Source organism: Cydia strobilella, chromosome 17, assembly GCF_947568885.1.
Source record: "Cydia strobilella chromosome 17, ilCydStro3.1, whole genome shotgun sequence".
Lineage (NCBI taxonomy): Eukaryota > Metazoa > Arthropoda > Insecta > Lepidoptera > Tortricidae > Cydia > Cydia strobilella.
In genome coordinates, this window is record NC_086057.1 from 12,827,532 (window position 1) to 12,843,100 (window position 15,569).

Genomic DNA, 15,569 nt, shown 5'->3' on the forward strand with positions numbered 1-15,569 from the left:
TTAAACCATATATTCATATTAATTTTGCAGTGCAATTCGATAAAGATACATAGATATAGAAGTGTCCTACGTGGGCGATCTCGTTGCGAACGCGAACGCCTTGGGCCGGCCGCGCCGTGCCGCGTCGCTTCGCTTCGCGTTCGCGAGTGTTCGCCTAAGATGTAAGACGCAGCGTACACGACGACAATAAACGAACTTTCTGTATACCTCAGAACAGAACACACTGTTGAACCTTCTTGGCGCAGTTCGTACCATGCTTGTCGGCACGTTAGTGTAAATCTAATACGTTTTGTCGTCGTATTTTTTTTAAAGAACATTTTTTAGTAATTCTTGAACAGTCATAGCACGCAAGTGTGGGATTGGGACTGAGTTATTTTCTGTCGCTTATCCAGAGGACTACATTTCAAAATATAAAACAATTCAAGGAACCTTCATGCAAAATTTCAGCTAAAGCGGTTCAGTTGTTTAGCCATGAAAAGGTAACAAAGAGGCAGACATAATTGCTTTCACGTTTATAATATTTGTACAGTTGTAATGGGATTTATAGACGTAAAGCTGATTATTTTTGACTGGTATTGTTACTACTTGGAGTACTTGGCTTGGCACCGACTTCAAACATATCAGTTGGTAACGCATATACTTAAACACGGAACCCTAAAATGGATAATATTTTATTTCATCCTTTTTGAAGTCGGTTTATCTTTTTTTTATAAAAGTTTTTATTTTTCCATTTTAAGTTTTAAGATATTGTTAAGAGCGTGACGCATGAATGAAAAACATAATCATGTTTAACTGTAAATTCGTAAACTTTATTAAATAATTAGAATTTTCCTCGAGTCCGCCTGGGAAATCATTCCTGTCACTAAATCCATTCTCCGCCCCGCCACTGACCCAATCCCTCAAACCCCCCGATCACTCAACCTCACAGCACATCAACCCCTGATCACTGAACCCCTCGACCCTAAACCACCAACCCTTCAACCGCCATTCCCCGACCCCTAACCCCAGACCCCTTAACTCCTAACCCTAACCCCCAATCCCTTAACTCCCAACCCCTCAGTCCCCGACCCATCAACTTACCTCCCCTCAACCCCCAACCTCAAACCCCCCAAACACTAATACCCTCTACCTTCACCTCTCAGTCTCTTTGGTTGTTTCCAACACTACCTACATCAAAAATCATAATACACATACGAGGGAAGTTATCAGTAGCCTTACCACGAGTTTGACATTGATATATTCGCTATCGTGTGCGTAACTTACTGTTTATGCATCTCGCTCGTACTGGCATATTAGTGTACAAAGTAAGTTATGAAGAATATTTAGTGTCAAACTCGTGGTTAGGCTACAATTGCACTACATCAAATTGGTGGTTTTGGGGAGGAAATGCTTGAGTTACTTTAGAAAACACCGAAATTACCATACACGTGCCTTTAAAAATTAAGGAGTTCCCTCAATTCCTCACGGATTCCATCATCAGATCAAAACCAAAAATATTACGAAAACACCTTGGAGAGATAACTTCTTTCAAACAGAAAAAGAATAACTCAAATCGGAACATGGGTGCCGGAGTAATCGCTGAAATCATTATCATCAAAACAATCATCATCATCAGCTCCACTTCATCAAATTGGTGGTTTTCGAGAAAAAATTGTCAAGTTGCTTAAGAAAACGACCAAATCACCATACATGTGCCTTTAAAAATTGAGGAGTTCCCTCAATTCCTCATGGATCCCATCATCAGAACAGCACCAGATTAATGTGGGACCACCTTGGAGGTAGTTCCTTTCAAACAAAAAAAGTATTGTTCAAGTCGGACCACGGGTCTCGGAGTAATCGCTGAACATCCTACATAAAAAAATCATCATCACTATCTTCAAAACAATCATCATCATCAGGTCCACTTCATCAAATTGGTCGTTTTCGAGAGAAAATGCTCAAGTTGCTTATGAAACCACCCAAATCACCATACATGTGCCTTTAAAAATTGAGGAGTTCCCTCAATTTCTCAGGGATCCCATCATCAGATCAGAACCAGATTAATATGGGACCAACTTGAAAGTAGCTCCTTTCGAACAAAAAAAGAATTACGCAAATCGGACCACGGGTCTCGGAATAATCGGTGAACATACATAAAAAAAAATAGCCACTACCGAATACAGAACCTCCTCCTTCTATGAAATTGAAGTCGGTTAAAAATGGGGTTGGCAACTGTCAAAGGTTTGCAGAGATGGCGCCATCATAGCTTGTCCCTTTTTCTATGAGATTTGGCTTAAAGGGCTGGCATGCAGGGCATTAAAAAACCAAAAATTTGACACAATTCTAGGGACTGACAGGGCAAGCTATGCTGGCGCCATCTGCTTATTATTTCAACCGGCCAACCCCATTCGCCCTATCCTATAATCCGCGCACACGTACGTAGTACGTACAATGATTTAATACCTAATAAAAGGACCCTTTGCAACAATGCTTTCTGCTGCTACGTAAGTTTGATAACATTATGTAAGTATGTAGTTATTGTAAGGAATGTTTCGTTGATCAAAAACATTTCAGGTTACGTAATTAAGTTTAATTGAGCAAACTACATTTTAAGATAACGTTATATTAATAGGTACCTACCAACGTACGTAAACAAAACGTTTTTAGCCTTTTGGACGCCAATGACGGATATATCGGCACCGCTGGTCCAACGCCAAATTAATCGGTCACAGACCACAGAGCAACATAGACCTACGTGCATGTGCATAAAGTTTAATTTCAGTTTTGACTCTTCGGTGACGTGGCGTCCGAGTGACAGCTTTTGTGTTTGACACGGCGTCGAAAAGGTTAAGTAACTAGCTGTGCCCGAGGTTAAGCTAGCGGGATAGTGTGTGTAGTTTCCCCCTTACGTTAGCTTGTGACCATCTCCTTCTACATGTCTCATCAGACAGATGGTTTTAGATTTCATATTCGCAATATTCGCATGAATTGAATTGATATTTTATTAAGAGTACGAGTAGGCAAGCACCATTTTGTACCTTGTATCCATTTTTTTTTACTAAGAGTGGTTTCTAATTTTATAACTAAAATACACATGTTACCTATAGGTTGATTCACGAAAGCTGGCGTGGACTTTTTATAAATCAACGTATACGACTAGTGTTAGCGCTTGACTAAACAGAAACCTCTCCTGTTACGTCACTACAGCCCTTTCGCATCCGCGCACCTTCTTAAAGATCCGACTTTTGACTTGGTATGGTAATGAGAAAGCCGCGGCGCGAATCTCCGCTCCCGCGCCAATCCTAAAGAAACAGTGCATAGTTACAGAGGCCATACCCTGAAAAACGAAAATCGAAATTTCTTTATCTGCGGCCTGTCTATCGCTCGAATACGATTTATGCAAGTGTGATAGAGAGGCCGATAACGAAATTTCGAATTTCGGTGTTTCGCGTTTCGCGGCAGGCTTTCAGAAGCGCTGAGTATTTTATGGTGCGATCATACATTGATACATTTTCACTACTAATAGAGTGTGAAGTTGGGTCGGTGCAAACTAAGCGTGGTCGGAATCTACAGAGGTTTATTATGATGGTTTATTAAATGAAATGAAAATTCCAACGTGTAATAAAATAATTTATTTCAGTGTTTCAAAATATCAAGCTACATTATTATTATTTCGCCAACAGCGCCTATAAAATACATGTTACGTATAGTCGTTCGATTTGTAGCTGGCCCCATAGGGCTAATCCTTTGTCTATTGTAAAACCGCACGTGCCACCTTCCTGCATAAAAAAAGGTTGGGTCGCTATATTTGGTTATAAGACTCTATGGTAATTGGAATAAGATTCAAAATGAACTAATGGAAAAATATTTTGCGAGGGTGTGTGTGGTCTCTATGGCTACTGAGTGCCGGCGAGTCGAACGCTACAGAACCAGTCTAAAATGGGTCATTGAGATGCGTAACAAAGGTGCGTTATCGGAGAGCGCAGGTTTTTTGAGCGTTGGACTAGCCCGCGCTCAGGTGCCAATTAGAATTATACGACCCTTTTTTTGCAGGTAGTAGCACGTACGGTTTAGCAATATACAAAGGATTAGCCGTTCAGGGCCAGCTACAAATCAAACGACTATTACCTATGTACAATAATTCACAACATTCTTACTTCTAACATTTACAATTTTACGTGAACAGAGTAGATGACTCTTACGCTATAATGCGTAAAAGTCACTGGTCGTTTGTCGGGAGAGTGAGCGAAACGACGAACAGCGTTGTTAACGTAGTGTACGCAACCTGCTACTGTATGAGCAAGGCCTCCGCTGCAACTATTTAATTAGTTTTATAGCTTTAATTATAGTTTAGTTTAAAATAGTTAAATTTAATATAGTTGGCATTTACTGATTAAATTAATTGATGGGTTGATATCTGAATAAATAACATTTTTATTATTTTATTTATTAATGGCTTAGTTAGAGCACCACTCAAAGGTAACTTGCAGAAGTAGCACAGTTAAATGTAGTTTTGTTAATTGTTCGTAGCTTTAATAAATAAGTAACTATGCATTTACAACAATGCAAGATTTAAAAAAGTAACCCTGTAAACGTGTCAAAACTTAGACAAATTAATTTTCCAAACACGATTTTCACGAAATTTCATATTTTAAAAACCTTAATGCGTCTTCTGAATAGAATTGAACATTGGTATTCCAATATAACTGGCACTAGTGAATAAGGGTACAAGTCTCGGGCAGCGCAGTTATAAAAGGGCGTAATTACCATGTAAAGCCTGACCAGTAATATATGATCACGCGCCATGTTGCGGGATTTTACTGGAACTAATTTTTAAGGTTCCGTACCCAAAGGGTAAGAACGGGACCCTATTACTAAGACTCCGCTGTCCGTCTGTCTGTCACCAGGCTGTATCTCATGAACCGTGATAGCTAGACAGTTGAAATTTTCACAGACGATGTATTTCTGTTGCCCCTATAACAACAAATACTAAAAACAGAATAATATAAATATTTAAATGGGGCTCCCATACAACAAACGTGTTTTTTTTTTGCTGTTTTTTTCCGTAATAGTACGGAACCCTTCGTGCGCGAGTCCGACTCGCACTTGGCCGGTATTTATTTCATACTATACTGAACTGTCACTTCATACATGAGAATAACGGCGCCCTCTTGACAATGATCATATATTACTGGTGCTGCGCGAGACTTGTACCCTTTTTCACTAGAGGACAGAAATGGTCGGTAAGTATCGGAACCAGTGGGCAGTGGCAGTTATTAAATCCGTGCTTCGAATTTGACAGCTGACGTAGATGTCACCGTAGGGCCCTGTAGTACATTATACGGTAACGTTGGTTATAAGTTGACGCAAATATTAAAAGAAGAATAGATGGACTCTTAAGAGTTTTGAGTGATTCACGGTTAGTTTCACTAGACTTATATTGACCGGGATATAGACCGTGATTACCTTTTGTATTGTTTATGAGCTCCCGATATTTCAACGCAGTGCCATGCTGTGCCGTGAACAAGATGCATGTAACTGCGTCGAAATATCGGGAGCTCATAAACAATACAAAAGGTAATCACGGTCTGTATCCCGGTCAATATAAGTCTAAATGGACTCTTGTCTAGTCATTGTTGTCAAACTTACCTAGAGGCACGATTATTCCCTAGACTTCTCTTTTACAATCAACTTTTGTACATACACTTCTTTTACAACTCTTGAAAAGTAGGAATCAAGTTATATGACCGCCTCGCTCGACATTATTTTACAACAGGTTTAGAATTTCTGCGGGTTGTTGGTGTCCCGGGGCTGCACGTGTATCATGACCTTGATGCCGGCGCCCTGGCGCGCGGTCTCGTAGGCCTCCAGGGTCTCCTCTAACGAGAAGTGGTGCGTCACCAGCGGCTTCACGTTGATCTTGCCGCTCGCAACCATTGCTAGCGCGATGGGGTACCTGATTAATAATAACAGTGTTAAGTTAAACTCATTTAATTAATAGTGTTTTCATAGGTCAGCAAGAGTAGGTAAGTGTTCAGGAACGCGTCCGCTAGCTGGCGCGGTTGCACGGAGCGGGTGAGCGGGTTAACGAAAAATAGTATTGAGCATTACTAAGGGCCAGTTGCACCAACCACAGTTAGCAGACTGATTAACGTCAAGCAGCAGAGAACTATGAAACATTCCATACAATAACATTTAGCGAACGGTAAAACGGTGACAGACAGTTTGGTGCAACCGACCCTTTGGGTGCGCTACAAATGAATACAATCTGATACAAGTCAAGTCAGTAAAAGCTCTAGTAGAAGAGTTAAGAAGACAAGGTTAACCTTGTTTCTGTCTGTATAAACTTGAGATAATGCAGATAGTTTTACTGAGCATACTAATTATGCCTGTAGGTAAGGTATCTATATATCCAATCTATGAGCCAATCTCACAGCATTGCCATCCAAATGCCAACTGTGGCAGAGGCGAAGGCTGATAGAGTACCATCATCGACACAGTTAAACGATCATTCGTAAACCTTAATGGTAAAACGTCGATCAAGTGTTTTATCAGTAGGTCTAGGTACTCACTCGTTAACGTAGCGGAAGATGCCTCGAATGTCAACCTCGCGGCTCATGGCGCCCGCCAGGGGCACGGTGAGCTCCGGACTGCCCATTCCAACCAGCACTGCGGTACCGCCTGACTTGGTCGCCTGGAATGAGCATTTATAATACCATATTAGAAAAAAAAATTTAAATGTATATTAAAATCACAACAAATAAGAACTACATCTCTTCATTTCACCGCTTTGGGCCAAAGGTGGAGGCTTGATACTCGTGCCACTATTTTTATCCAACTCGCATTGCGCATGATTTTTCCGATGCATATGGATTGTGGGGCACCAACCCCACCTCCTCATCGCGGATTACTGACTTATCCTTTTATTTTTTATCTTTCTACTCGCTTTGTTCGCGTATCCTGCCCCATTTTCTCACTAATATTGCGAGCCGCACAGTGAGCTTCGCGTCATTCACGCTGGCTTGTCCTTCCATCGTCCATCTCTATCTCACCCACTCTGTCGTGTAACTTCTGCCCCGTTTACTCACCAGCATGGCAAGCCGCACGGTGGACTGCGCGCCGCTCGCGTCTATGCTGAAGTCTGGGTGCTCGCCCAACAGCTGATGGGTGCGGGCCACTAAGTCGGCTTCGTTGTCGTCGCGGGTGACCAGCATGGTCGCGTCCGCGCCCATCTTCTTCGCGAAGTCCAGACGGGATTGGAGGATGTCTGAAATAAGGAAACAGGAATATAGTAAAAATTAATGCCTTCACCATTGTCATGCATCAGTGAAAGTCATCGCTACGGCTTGCCAAGACAATTCTAAGTGTCCTCTTTCAGTGTTAAATTGGAAGTATGACCAGGCCACATTACCAGACCAGCACTTATCACGAGAACCATTTAATCACCAAAATTGGTACCCATTTAAAATGAACGAAGAAGGCACGATGGAACCTCCACCGACGCCAGCACGACGGCACGCGTGAATAGTTGATGGATACCGGATACCCACTGTCAGTAGCTCTACTACCAACACTCACCTGTGATGAGAACTTTGCTAGCGCCGAACGCCTTAGCAGCTAACATGACGACCAGGCCTATCGGTCCCGCGCCTAGAACGAGCACGGTGGAGCCTCCAGTGACGCCGGCGCGGCGGCACGCGTGGATACCCACTGACAGGGGTTCTAGTAAAGCGCCCTCTTCCATTGATACGTGGTCTGGTAATCTGAGGAAGAAATATAAATATTAGGTAAGTCCAACGTCAAAAAATCAGAAAACTAGCGCGTAAAAAGAGGCAGAGGCAGCCATCAGAGAAAAATGACGCGCATCAGAAGCAGTAATTTTATCGAAAATATCGGTGGCTAGTGGCTTGGTACCTAGATGCTATGAGTACTCTCTAATAAAAATAAGACTTGTTCTAACAGCAACACCGCATTGGTATAAAGCCTTATGTTTCTGCAATATAGTTTAAATGTTAGCTAACAGTGTGAACAATGTACTTTATACGCTAAAATCGGTTACATGTTACATGCTGAAGCCCCGTGCTCACTTCTGGAATTTACTACAACCGTATATACTTACGGTTCGGCCACGACATTGCGTGACTGGCGACGGCGGCGGCGGCAACCAAAGGTGCATGGGAACGAAAGGTCCGATCGCTGTGTCTCGCTCCAACCTATGGTTGCCGCCGCCGCCGTCGCCAGTCGTGCAATGTCGTGGCCGAGCCGTTACTCAGTGTGCGCTTCAAGCGTAGGTACTCACTTGTAACAGAAGTCGGCCGCGTGCTTGTAGAAGCGCGCGAGATTGCCGTGACAGGGCGGCGTGGCGCAGAAGATGATGTCGGGGCAGAGGTGGTAACGGCCCGACTTGCAGAACTCGCAGTAGCGGCATGGCACGCCCGGCTCGATCGCTACGCGGTCGCCTGGTACCAGGTTCTTCACTTTGGCACCAACCTGCAATTGCGTTTGAAGACTGTTAGATATTTTATTATTAGTTATCTGAAGAGATGATCTGAGTTGTTACATCTGTGTACATATCCTGAATTAAAGCGATGTATTTTTCGGGTACAAGTTGTGTTCTTAGAGCTTCCCATATCAGGTCGCGAGGGATATGGTCAAAAACTTTTTCTAAGTCTATGAAGACCATATGAAGGCTAGTGCGGTTGGTTTTGGCTTTTTCAAGCAGTATGCGGACGGTTTGGATCGCATCAGATGTGCCCTTTTCTGCAACAAACCCACACTGGTTGGGGGTAAGTGTAATTATATCATTTAATCTATTATTAATGATCCTCTCCCATATTTTAAGGGTATGGGACATATAAGTTTGATAGCGCGGTAATTGCTACAGTCCCTCACGTCACCTTTACCCTTGTAGAATGGCATAAGAAAACTGTTGCGCCACGAGTCTGGTATTGGATCGCCGATTCCATCTCGTTTCAGCATTTTCCAGATCTCTACAGGGATCTCGTCTGGTCCTGTGGCTTTGCGGTTCTTCATTTGTGTTATCGCCCTTTGTATCTCTTCTGGCATTACGGATGTAAGAGGCCCTTTGACGGATTCTGGTCGCTGTTGGGTTTGTTTTCTCGGGGTCCTTACCCGAGAAAACAAAAAATGTTTAAGAGGCTTTTTGTGCTTGGGGTTTAAAATCACATAACCTTTAATATCACGCTATGAGGCCATAAAGATACGGCTGACCTAACTGATCCCATCAATAAGCTAACAGTATCATCCGACATTCGATAAATATCCCCGTATCACGCGATATCTAGACCCAGTTGTTTGTCAGCTCACTCAGCTCTGCTGAGCCACTTATCCGATATCCAGAGAATTCAAATTCTATAACCTAATCTATACATTCTACACTATAAGTCATAAGTAAGTCATTTATTTGCGAAAGATAGGGTATACATAGGATGTTACAGTTCATAGTAAGTGAGTCAAGCTATCCACAGTGACTTGCAAATTTTAAGTTTACACACACATACACATTAAGTATACACATTATCATGCATAAAACCCTCTATGGTGCATTCAAAAACCGCAAATTACGGCCAGCATAAAGACACTGTTACAACAAATTTCTTCTCTGTAAAAATGTTAATATCAATAAAGTAGTCAGGAAATTAAGAACAGGGGGATGGCAATCGTTGATAGAAAACACCAATCGAATTCGAAACGATAAATAATGTATGGAAATAGTCACGTTACTTTTCGCAGCATCTGTCATCTCGATACATTTTTTATTTTCGTTTGGCGTTTGTCGAATGTACGATTGTCATTTTAGCTAGACCCCCAGCTCTTCAACATTGCGATGCATATGTAGGTAGGTACGTAGGCCGCCGCCGCCGGGTCGTCAAAAAAATCGCGCCGACCTCAAAATTACGCGCGCGCGTAATATGAAATTTCAAACTAAAATTTATAATAACGCGCGCGCGCTGTTGCCGTTCCGTGTACTAGTGCGCCAATTCTGCGAATTCGTTCGCTAGCCCGAGACCGTGAAAAAATTCGTGAGGAATTTGGATATACCAGAGACTCGGCAAATCCTGGTGGTGTATCCAATTCCAAAAACGAAACGTTTTAGAAAAGCTGGCCAAGAAACACTCGAACCGCTTCATTGAGGAACACGACGAGGTTGCGCAAGAGTGCTGGGGATATTTGGCTACAGCCAAACAATCCTCATTCCCATGGCTCACAGGATTTGCATGATCGCTTCTGTCTATCCCAGCTACCAGTACGCCAAGTGAAAGTGTTTTTCGCCCCCGTGTAACGCGCCGTAACGTTTTCGTGTACTCCCCACACGAAAATATTACGGCGCGTTACACGGGGGCGAGGAGGGGAGGTTCAAAATCTTCGAAAATTGCGTTACGTAATATTTGAATGCAGGGGGCATTCTAATATTACGTAACGGTACAATGTGTATTTGCGTCTCACATTTTGCTTAATGAGAGAGTGAGATGCAATGCACATTGGACAAAGAAATTGATGGACAGGTGTAATACCACCCTTACACACGCATGTTCTTTATATTTGGTAATTATAGGTATACCTACCTAACCGATGTTATGCGACATAAATTTCTTGATTAATTCAGCATAAATAGCTGTGATAATGAATATTTTTATAACACATCCAGTTTAATTGTATCATTATCTTATTGCTACGCCTTTCAGCGATTACCTACGCTACGTAGGTATTATATTGTTTAATTAATTTACGTGTGACAAACATAACATGCAATAATGATATGACCGATATTGCAGTAATAAAGATAAACCAGCAATAATTGTACTTTATTTAATCACTTGCATTACATAAGTGTAGATTTTTTTTGAATGTAGGTAGTTTAAAACATGTTTATATTTATTCACCTACTAGCTTTTGCCCGCGACTTCGTCTGCGTGGAGTAAGTAATTTGGGTAGCTTATTTTTTATCCAATCTGCATTTTATCGATTCCCATAAAAACTTCAACCCCCCTTTTCACCCCCTTAAAGGATGATTTCTGGGATAAAAACTACCCTATGTCCCTCCCTGGGACTCAAACTATCTCTATACCAAATTTCATCTCAATCGGTTTAGCGGTTTAAGCGTGAAGAGGTAACAGACAGACATACACACTTTCCCATTTATAATATTAGTATGGAAGTATGGATAGTATGGAATAACGTTGTCTGTCAGCTTCTTAGGCAGTAATTAATTTATAGTCAAAATATTAGTATTAATAGGAAGGGATACCTCCCTAAAGCGGTTATTAGATCTACACGGTTGCCGGGCAAAGTTCGAAAGTGAACCGCCGGTCAACGGGTGCTACCACCGTAATTAGCATCCTAACAGCAGTTTTCCGTTTCACGTAATATCAGGACACCAATATTAGGTACTTTAAAATAAAAACAACTCTACTTCCACAATCGACTGTGATTCATATGTGACGTTTTCAACCAAAAGGTACCACATTGTCGCTTGTTGATAAGGTTGATTTCTAAGAAGAAGCTATATGGAAATAGCGCCTTACTGACAAACGACAATAAGTACCCTTTTGGTTGAAAATGGCACATATTATGAGTGGTTACCTTGGCAACGACGCCAGAAGCCTCATGGCCCATGATCATGGGCTCTTTGAGCACAAAGTGACCGCAGGCGCCACTCTGCCAGTAGTGCACGTCGGATCCGCAGATACCCACGCAGTCCATACGCAGCAGCACCTCTGAAATGGATTCATGTAACACATTAGACACAAGCCCTTATACCTAGCACGCAGCTTAACCTTTTCGACGCCGTGTCAAACACAAAAGCTGTCACTCGGACGCCACGTCACCGAAATGTCAAAACTGAAATTGAACTTTATGCACATGCACGTAGGTCTATGTTGCTCTGTGGTCTTTGACCGATTAATCCGTCTTTGGCGTTGGAGCTGCGGTGCCGATATATCCGTCATTGGCGTCCAAAAGGTTAAATGTTGTCCTCTATATGGAGGTCATTTAATCTGCGATCTAGATGCATAGAGGACAGAAAACTGCCTTAACTACTAAGTCTGGTTTATTTCAGTTTTTTAGGATGCCCTTTAGACTAAGGCACGCAAGACTAGACTTACTACCTATACTTTCAGAACACAAACTTAGCACTAAAACTTACCATCGTCGTTTATCACAGGGATCGGAGTTTGCTCCTGTAAAGAAAAACGACAAGATTACTTCACAATGTCTTAACAGACATCAAAGCAAGGTTTCTTTCAAAAGCTTTTTACCTAGTAACAAATCGGGACTTAGAGTCGGTTGCACCAAACTGTCAGCCACCGTTAAAGCGTTCGCTAAATATTTTTCACCTCAGCAGCTCGAACAAGCCTACTTTCGTCACTCCCTGGAGTGAGGAAAGTGCGATTTTCCTCACTCCAGGGAGTGAAACAATGTAGCTTTTTAATTTAGTGAAGGCCATGAACTTCATACTTTTATTACATTTTTTTTATGGTACGGTACGGTACGGTACGGTACGATACGGTACGGTACGGTCCGGTCCGGTCCGGTCCGGTCCGGACTCGTCTCGTCTCCGGTCCGGTCCGGTCCGGTCCGGTCTCGTCTCGTCTCGTATCGTATCGTATCGTATCTTATCGTATCGTACATATTATAATACTTTTTTTTCTGTTTATTCTGTGTAATTCGAAATACATTTTAACCTTTAATATGTTCTCACTACTGAGGTGAAAAATTATGTGTGCAACACGAGAGCAAAGTTATTTTACATCTCGTGTTTTTGAGTCCCTCGCTACGCTTAAGATTCTACCTTAGAATCACTCGCTTCGCTCGTGATTCAATTGTAGAATCTTTCGCTTTCTCGGGACTCAAAATAAACACTCGCAAGAAAAACCAACTTTCCTCTCTTGTTGCACAAATAACTAATGCGTATGGGAATTTTCATAGTACTCTGTTGAGTAATGTTGATCAGTCTGTTAAGTGTGGTTGGTGCAACTGGCCCTTAGAGATTAGCAGTTGGAAGTTGGAATGAAGTTCCTTATCGGACGGTGACGGTACGGACTTGGCGGATGGGGGCGAGGCGAAAAAAAGTATAAGATTTTCACGTCACAAAAACCCGTCACGATCCCCTTTCTTAACTTCGTTCCAGCCATTGAGAATGAAAATGAGAAAGAGTGAGAATGAGGATGTTGGAACGAAGTTCCTTGTCGAACGGTACGGACTTGGCGGAAGGGTGTAGGTGAGTTTTCCGTCACGAGTCATATTAGTTATTTATGTGTCACGAATTTCCGTCACGACCCTTTCTTAACTTCGTTCCAACCGAGTGTTCCACGACATGGCGACACTCACATTTTCATTATTTACGGTCTTTGGTAGTTAAGTATCTATTAATATTGGAGGAAGTTTCGAGGAGCAAAATGCAACTTTGTACGGAGATTAGCGATTAGTAGATTTTATTATTTACGTGCGTCTGTGTTAATAAGTAGTTACGTAAATGGTAACAAGATAAGAATGCCGCCAATTTTCTTCAAGGTCGACATGTGCCGTTTCAATACATTTAAATAGACAATTAAGTATCTAGTCACAACTGTCAGTAGTAAGGGTATAGTATAAAGTGAGGTATATAAAGTGCAAATGGTATACCTAGTTTATTATCTTTTTTAAGACTTTTTTACGATACCAAGATTGAGTATTTGTAATTAAGTAATAATTTAATTATAGTTTATCATTATCCGTGTAGGTCGGAGATACTAAAAAAATATTATAATTATAATATACAGGGTGTTTCTGACCATGGGGCTTTAAATTCAGGGCTCGATTCTACTCGCTAAACTGAGCTACTTTTATTATGGGACCAACCCCGAAATCGCGAAAACTAAACTTGGCTTTTTCATACATTTTGGCTGATCAGATGTCAACGTTTTCTATGGAAAAGCAAAAAAAAATTCGCGATATTAGGGTTGGTCCCATAATAAAAGTAGCTCAGTTTAGCGAGTAGAATCGAGCCCTGAATTTAAAGATTTTAAAACCCCATGGTCAGAAACATACTGTATAGGTACACACCAAAGACATGCGTAATAATTAGGCACACGACTGTGAAACTATAAGGCATTAAATAATTGTATATGTAAATTTCCAAAACGCTGATAGGCGGGAGTAGATAAAGTAGTTATGTATATAATAGGAGCCCTTATCATGCCTATCGATTCGTTAAGTGCAGATCATTTAGAGCACTTATATTAGCCTGATCATAGATAGGTACTAGGTAATATACCTACTTGTACAGGTGTGTAAATAGTTTCCTAAATATTATCTACATACGAATTACCGTTACGTTACTACGCTATATGCTTTTGTGACCGATAAACTAATACCGCACTGGTTCAGGGTTATTTTTACGGCAGCGGCGACGTTGATTTATATTTTATAGATATAATTTATCGTTATTCATACGATACTCACGTTACACATTATTAATATTAGATTAGCATTGGTCTCAATATAACAGAAACCGGCTTTTTACCGGGCCGTTAAGAAACCGCTGTAATTCATGATAATTAATTTATTTAAATAAACGCCGCTATACGCAATATCTTGACAAGTTTTTACCAATAATTGTCTCTGTACTTATATGTATAGGTGGATTTATAGTGGATATAGATAAGTGAAGATTGACAGGGGTAAACGAATGGTATTAATACACTAGTCGGTCAGCATTTAGTCAATCTTGGCAAACATATCGATCGCTAACCGGATAACACGTTTCTAATAATAACCTTTTAACCCGCGATTAACGAACTATATGTGAGAGTGTATAATAAAATTACTATTTACGTCAACGATAAATGCAAAGTTGCATATTGGCGTCTAACTTAACTTTAGCTAGTTGAAATGATTCCAAAAAAAAAAAGTGATAGGTAACGTACCAATCTGAGGTCTTTCGTCTGGTGTAAGACGGCGGTGAGGTTATCTCCGGACATGGCGTGTGTTTTCTGTGGCGGTCACTACACAACTGGAGATCTGAGGAGGTGTGTCTACTTATTGTCAACTCAACACGAACTGTAATCACACAATACACTCTAGTTAGTTACATTACCGGGTTATTGTGAGTATTGGATAAATGGTTGTTAGAGGAAGCGCATTGGAGGTTAAGGTCAGTCGTCGTAGCCGGTCGGCGGATTATGGACCTTGCGGGCGGTTGGTCCAAGTGATAACATGATAAGGATAAAAGTAATAAATACGCGATATATTGATGTTCGACTTTTTCATATGGTAGGTACATTCAACTGTCAAAATGTACCTAATGTGGCATCTATTCAGAGTTACTTTAATCATTATTTGTAAAAAAATTAACAAAAATAATCGAGCAGAACCATAAAAAAAGAAACATTCGTCACAATTGCTTAGGTACAAAGGGTAAGTAAGGTACAGTAAACAGAGAGTTAATAGAAGATTTTACTCTCGAGGGAGTGATTTTTTTATATGATTAAATTGATTAAACCATGCGAAGTGCGGTACTTATAAATAGTATATTTCATTACTGTAAAAAAAATATAGTAGGTAATTTATTTAATTACTTGTTTGAAATA

At 41.1% G+C, this 15,569-nt stretch overlaps 2 protein-coding genes across 2 annotated transcripts in view; one reads left to right on the forward strand and one right to left on the reverse strand.

Annotated features, from left to right (window-relative positions):
- LOC134748751 (omega-amidase NIT2) overlaps positions 1–15,569 on the forward strand; it is a 92,877-nt gene that overhangs the window by 47,486 nt on the left and 29,822 nt on the right. The gene's annotated exons all lie outside the window — the stretch shown is intronic.
- LOC134748750 (sorbitol dehydrogenase-like) lies at positions 3,597–15,040 on the reverse strand. Its single transcript, XM_063683524.1, has 8 exons — positions 14,907–15,040; positions 12,146–12,179; positions 11,584–11,717; positions 8,279–8,469; positions 7,558–7,742; positions 7,068–7,246; positions 6,552–6,673; positions 3,597–5,935 (listed from the first exon to the last, which is right to left on the reverse strand). The coding sequence occupies exons 1-8, from the start codon at positions 14,958–14,960 to the stop codon at positions 5,758–5,760; spliced, it is 1,077 nt and encodes a 358-aa protein (XP_063539594.1). The 5' UTR covers positions 14,961–15,040; the 3' UTR covers positions 3,597–5,757.

What these genes read in the sequence shown, in the direction of transcription:
- LOC134748750 (XM_063683524.1), bottom strand. Translation starts at nt 14,960, where the DNA reads ATGTCCGGAGATAACCTCACCGCCGTCTTACACCAGACGAAAGACCTC. An exon ending in TAGCAAAGTTCTCATCACAG is followed by an intron (nt 7,247 to 7,557) that starts GTGAGTGTTGGT and finishes TCCTTATTTCAG; the next exon opens with ACATCCTCCAATCCCGTCTG. An exon ending in ATCTTCCGCTACGTTAACGA is followed by an intron (nt 5,936 to 6,551) that starts GTGAGTACCTAG and finishes ATTATTAATCAG; the next exon opens with GTACCCCATCGCGCTAGCAA.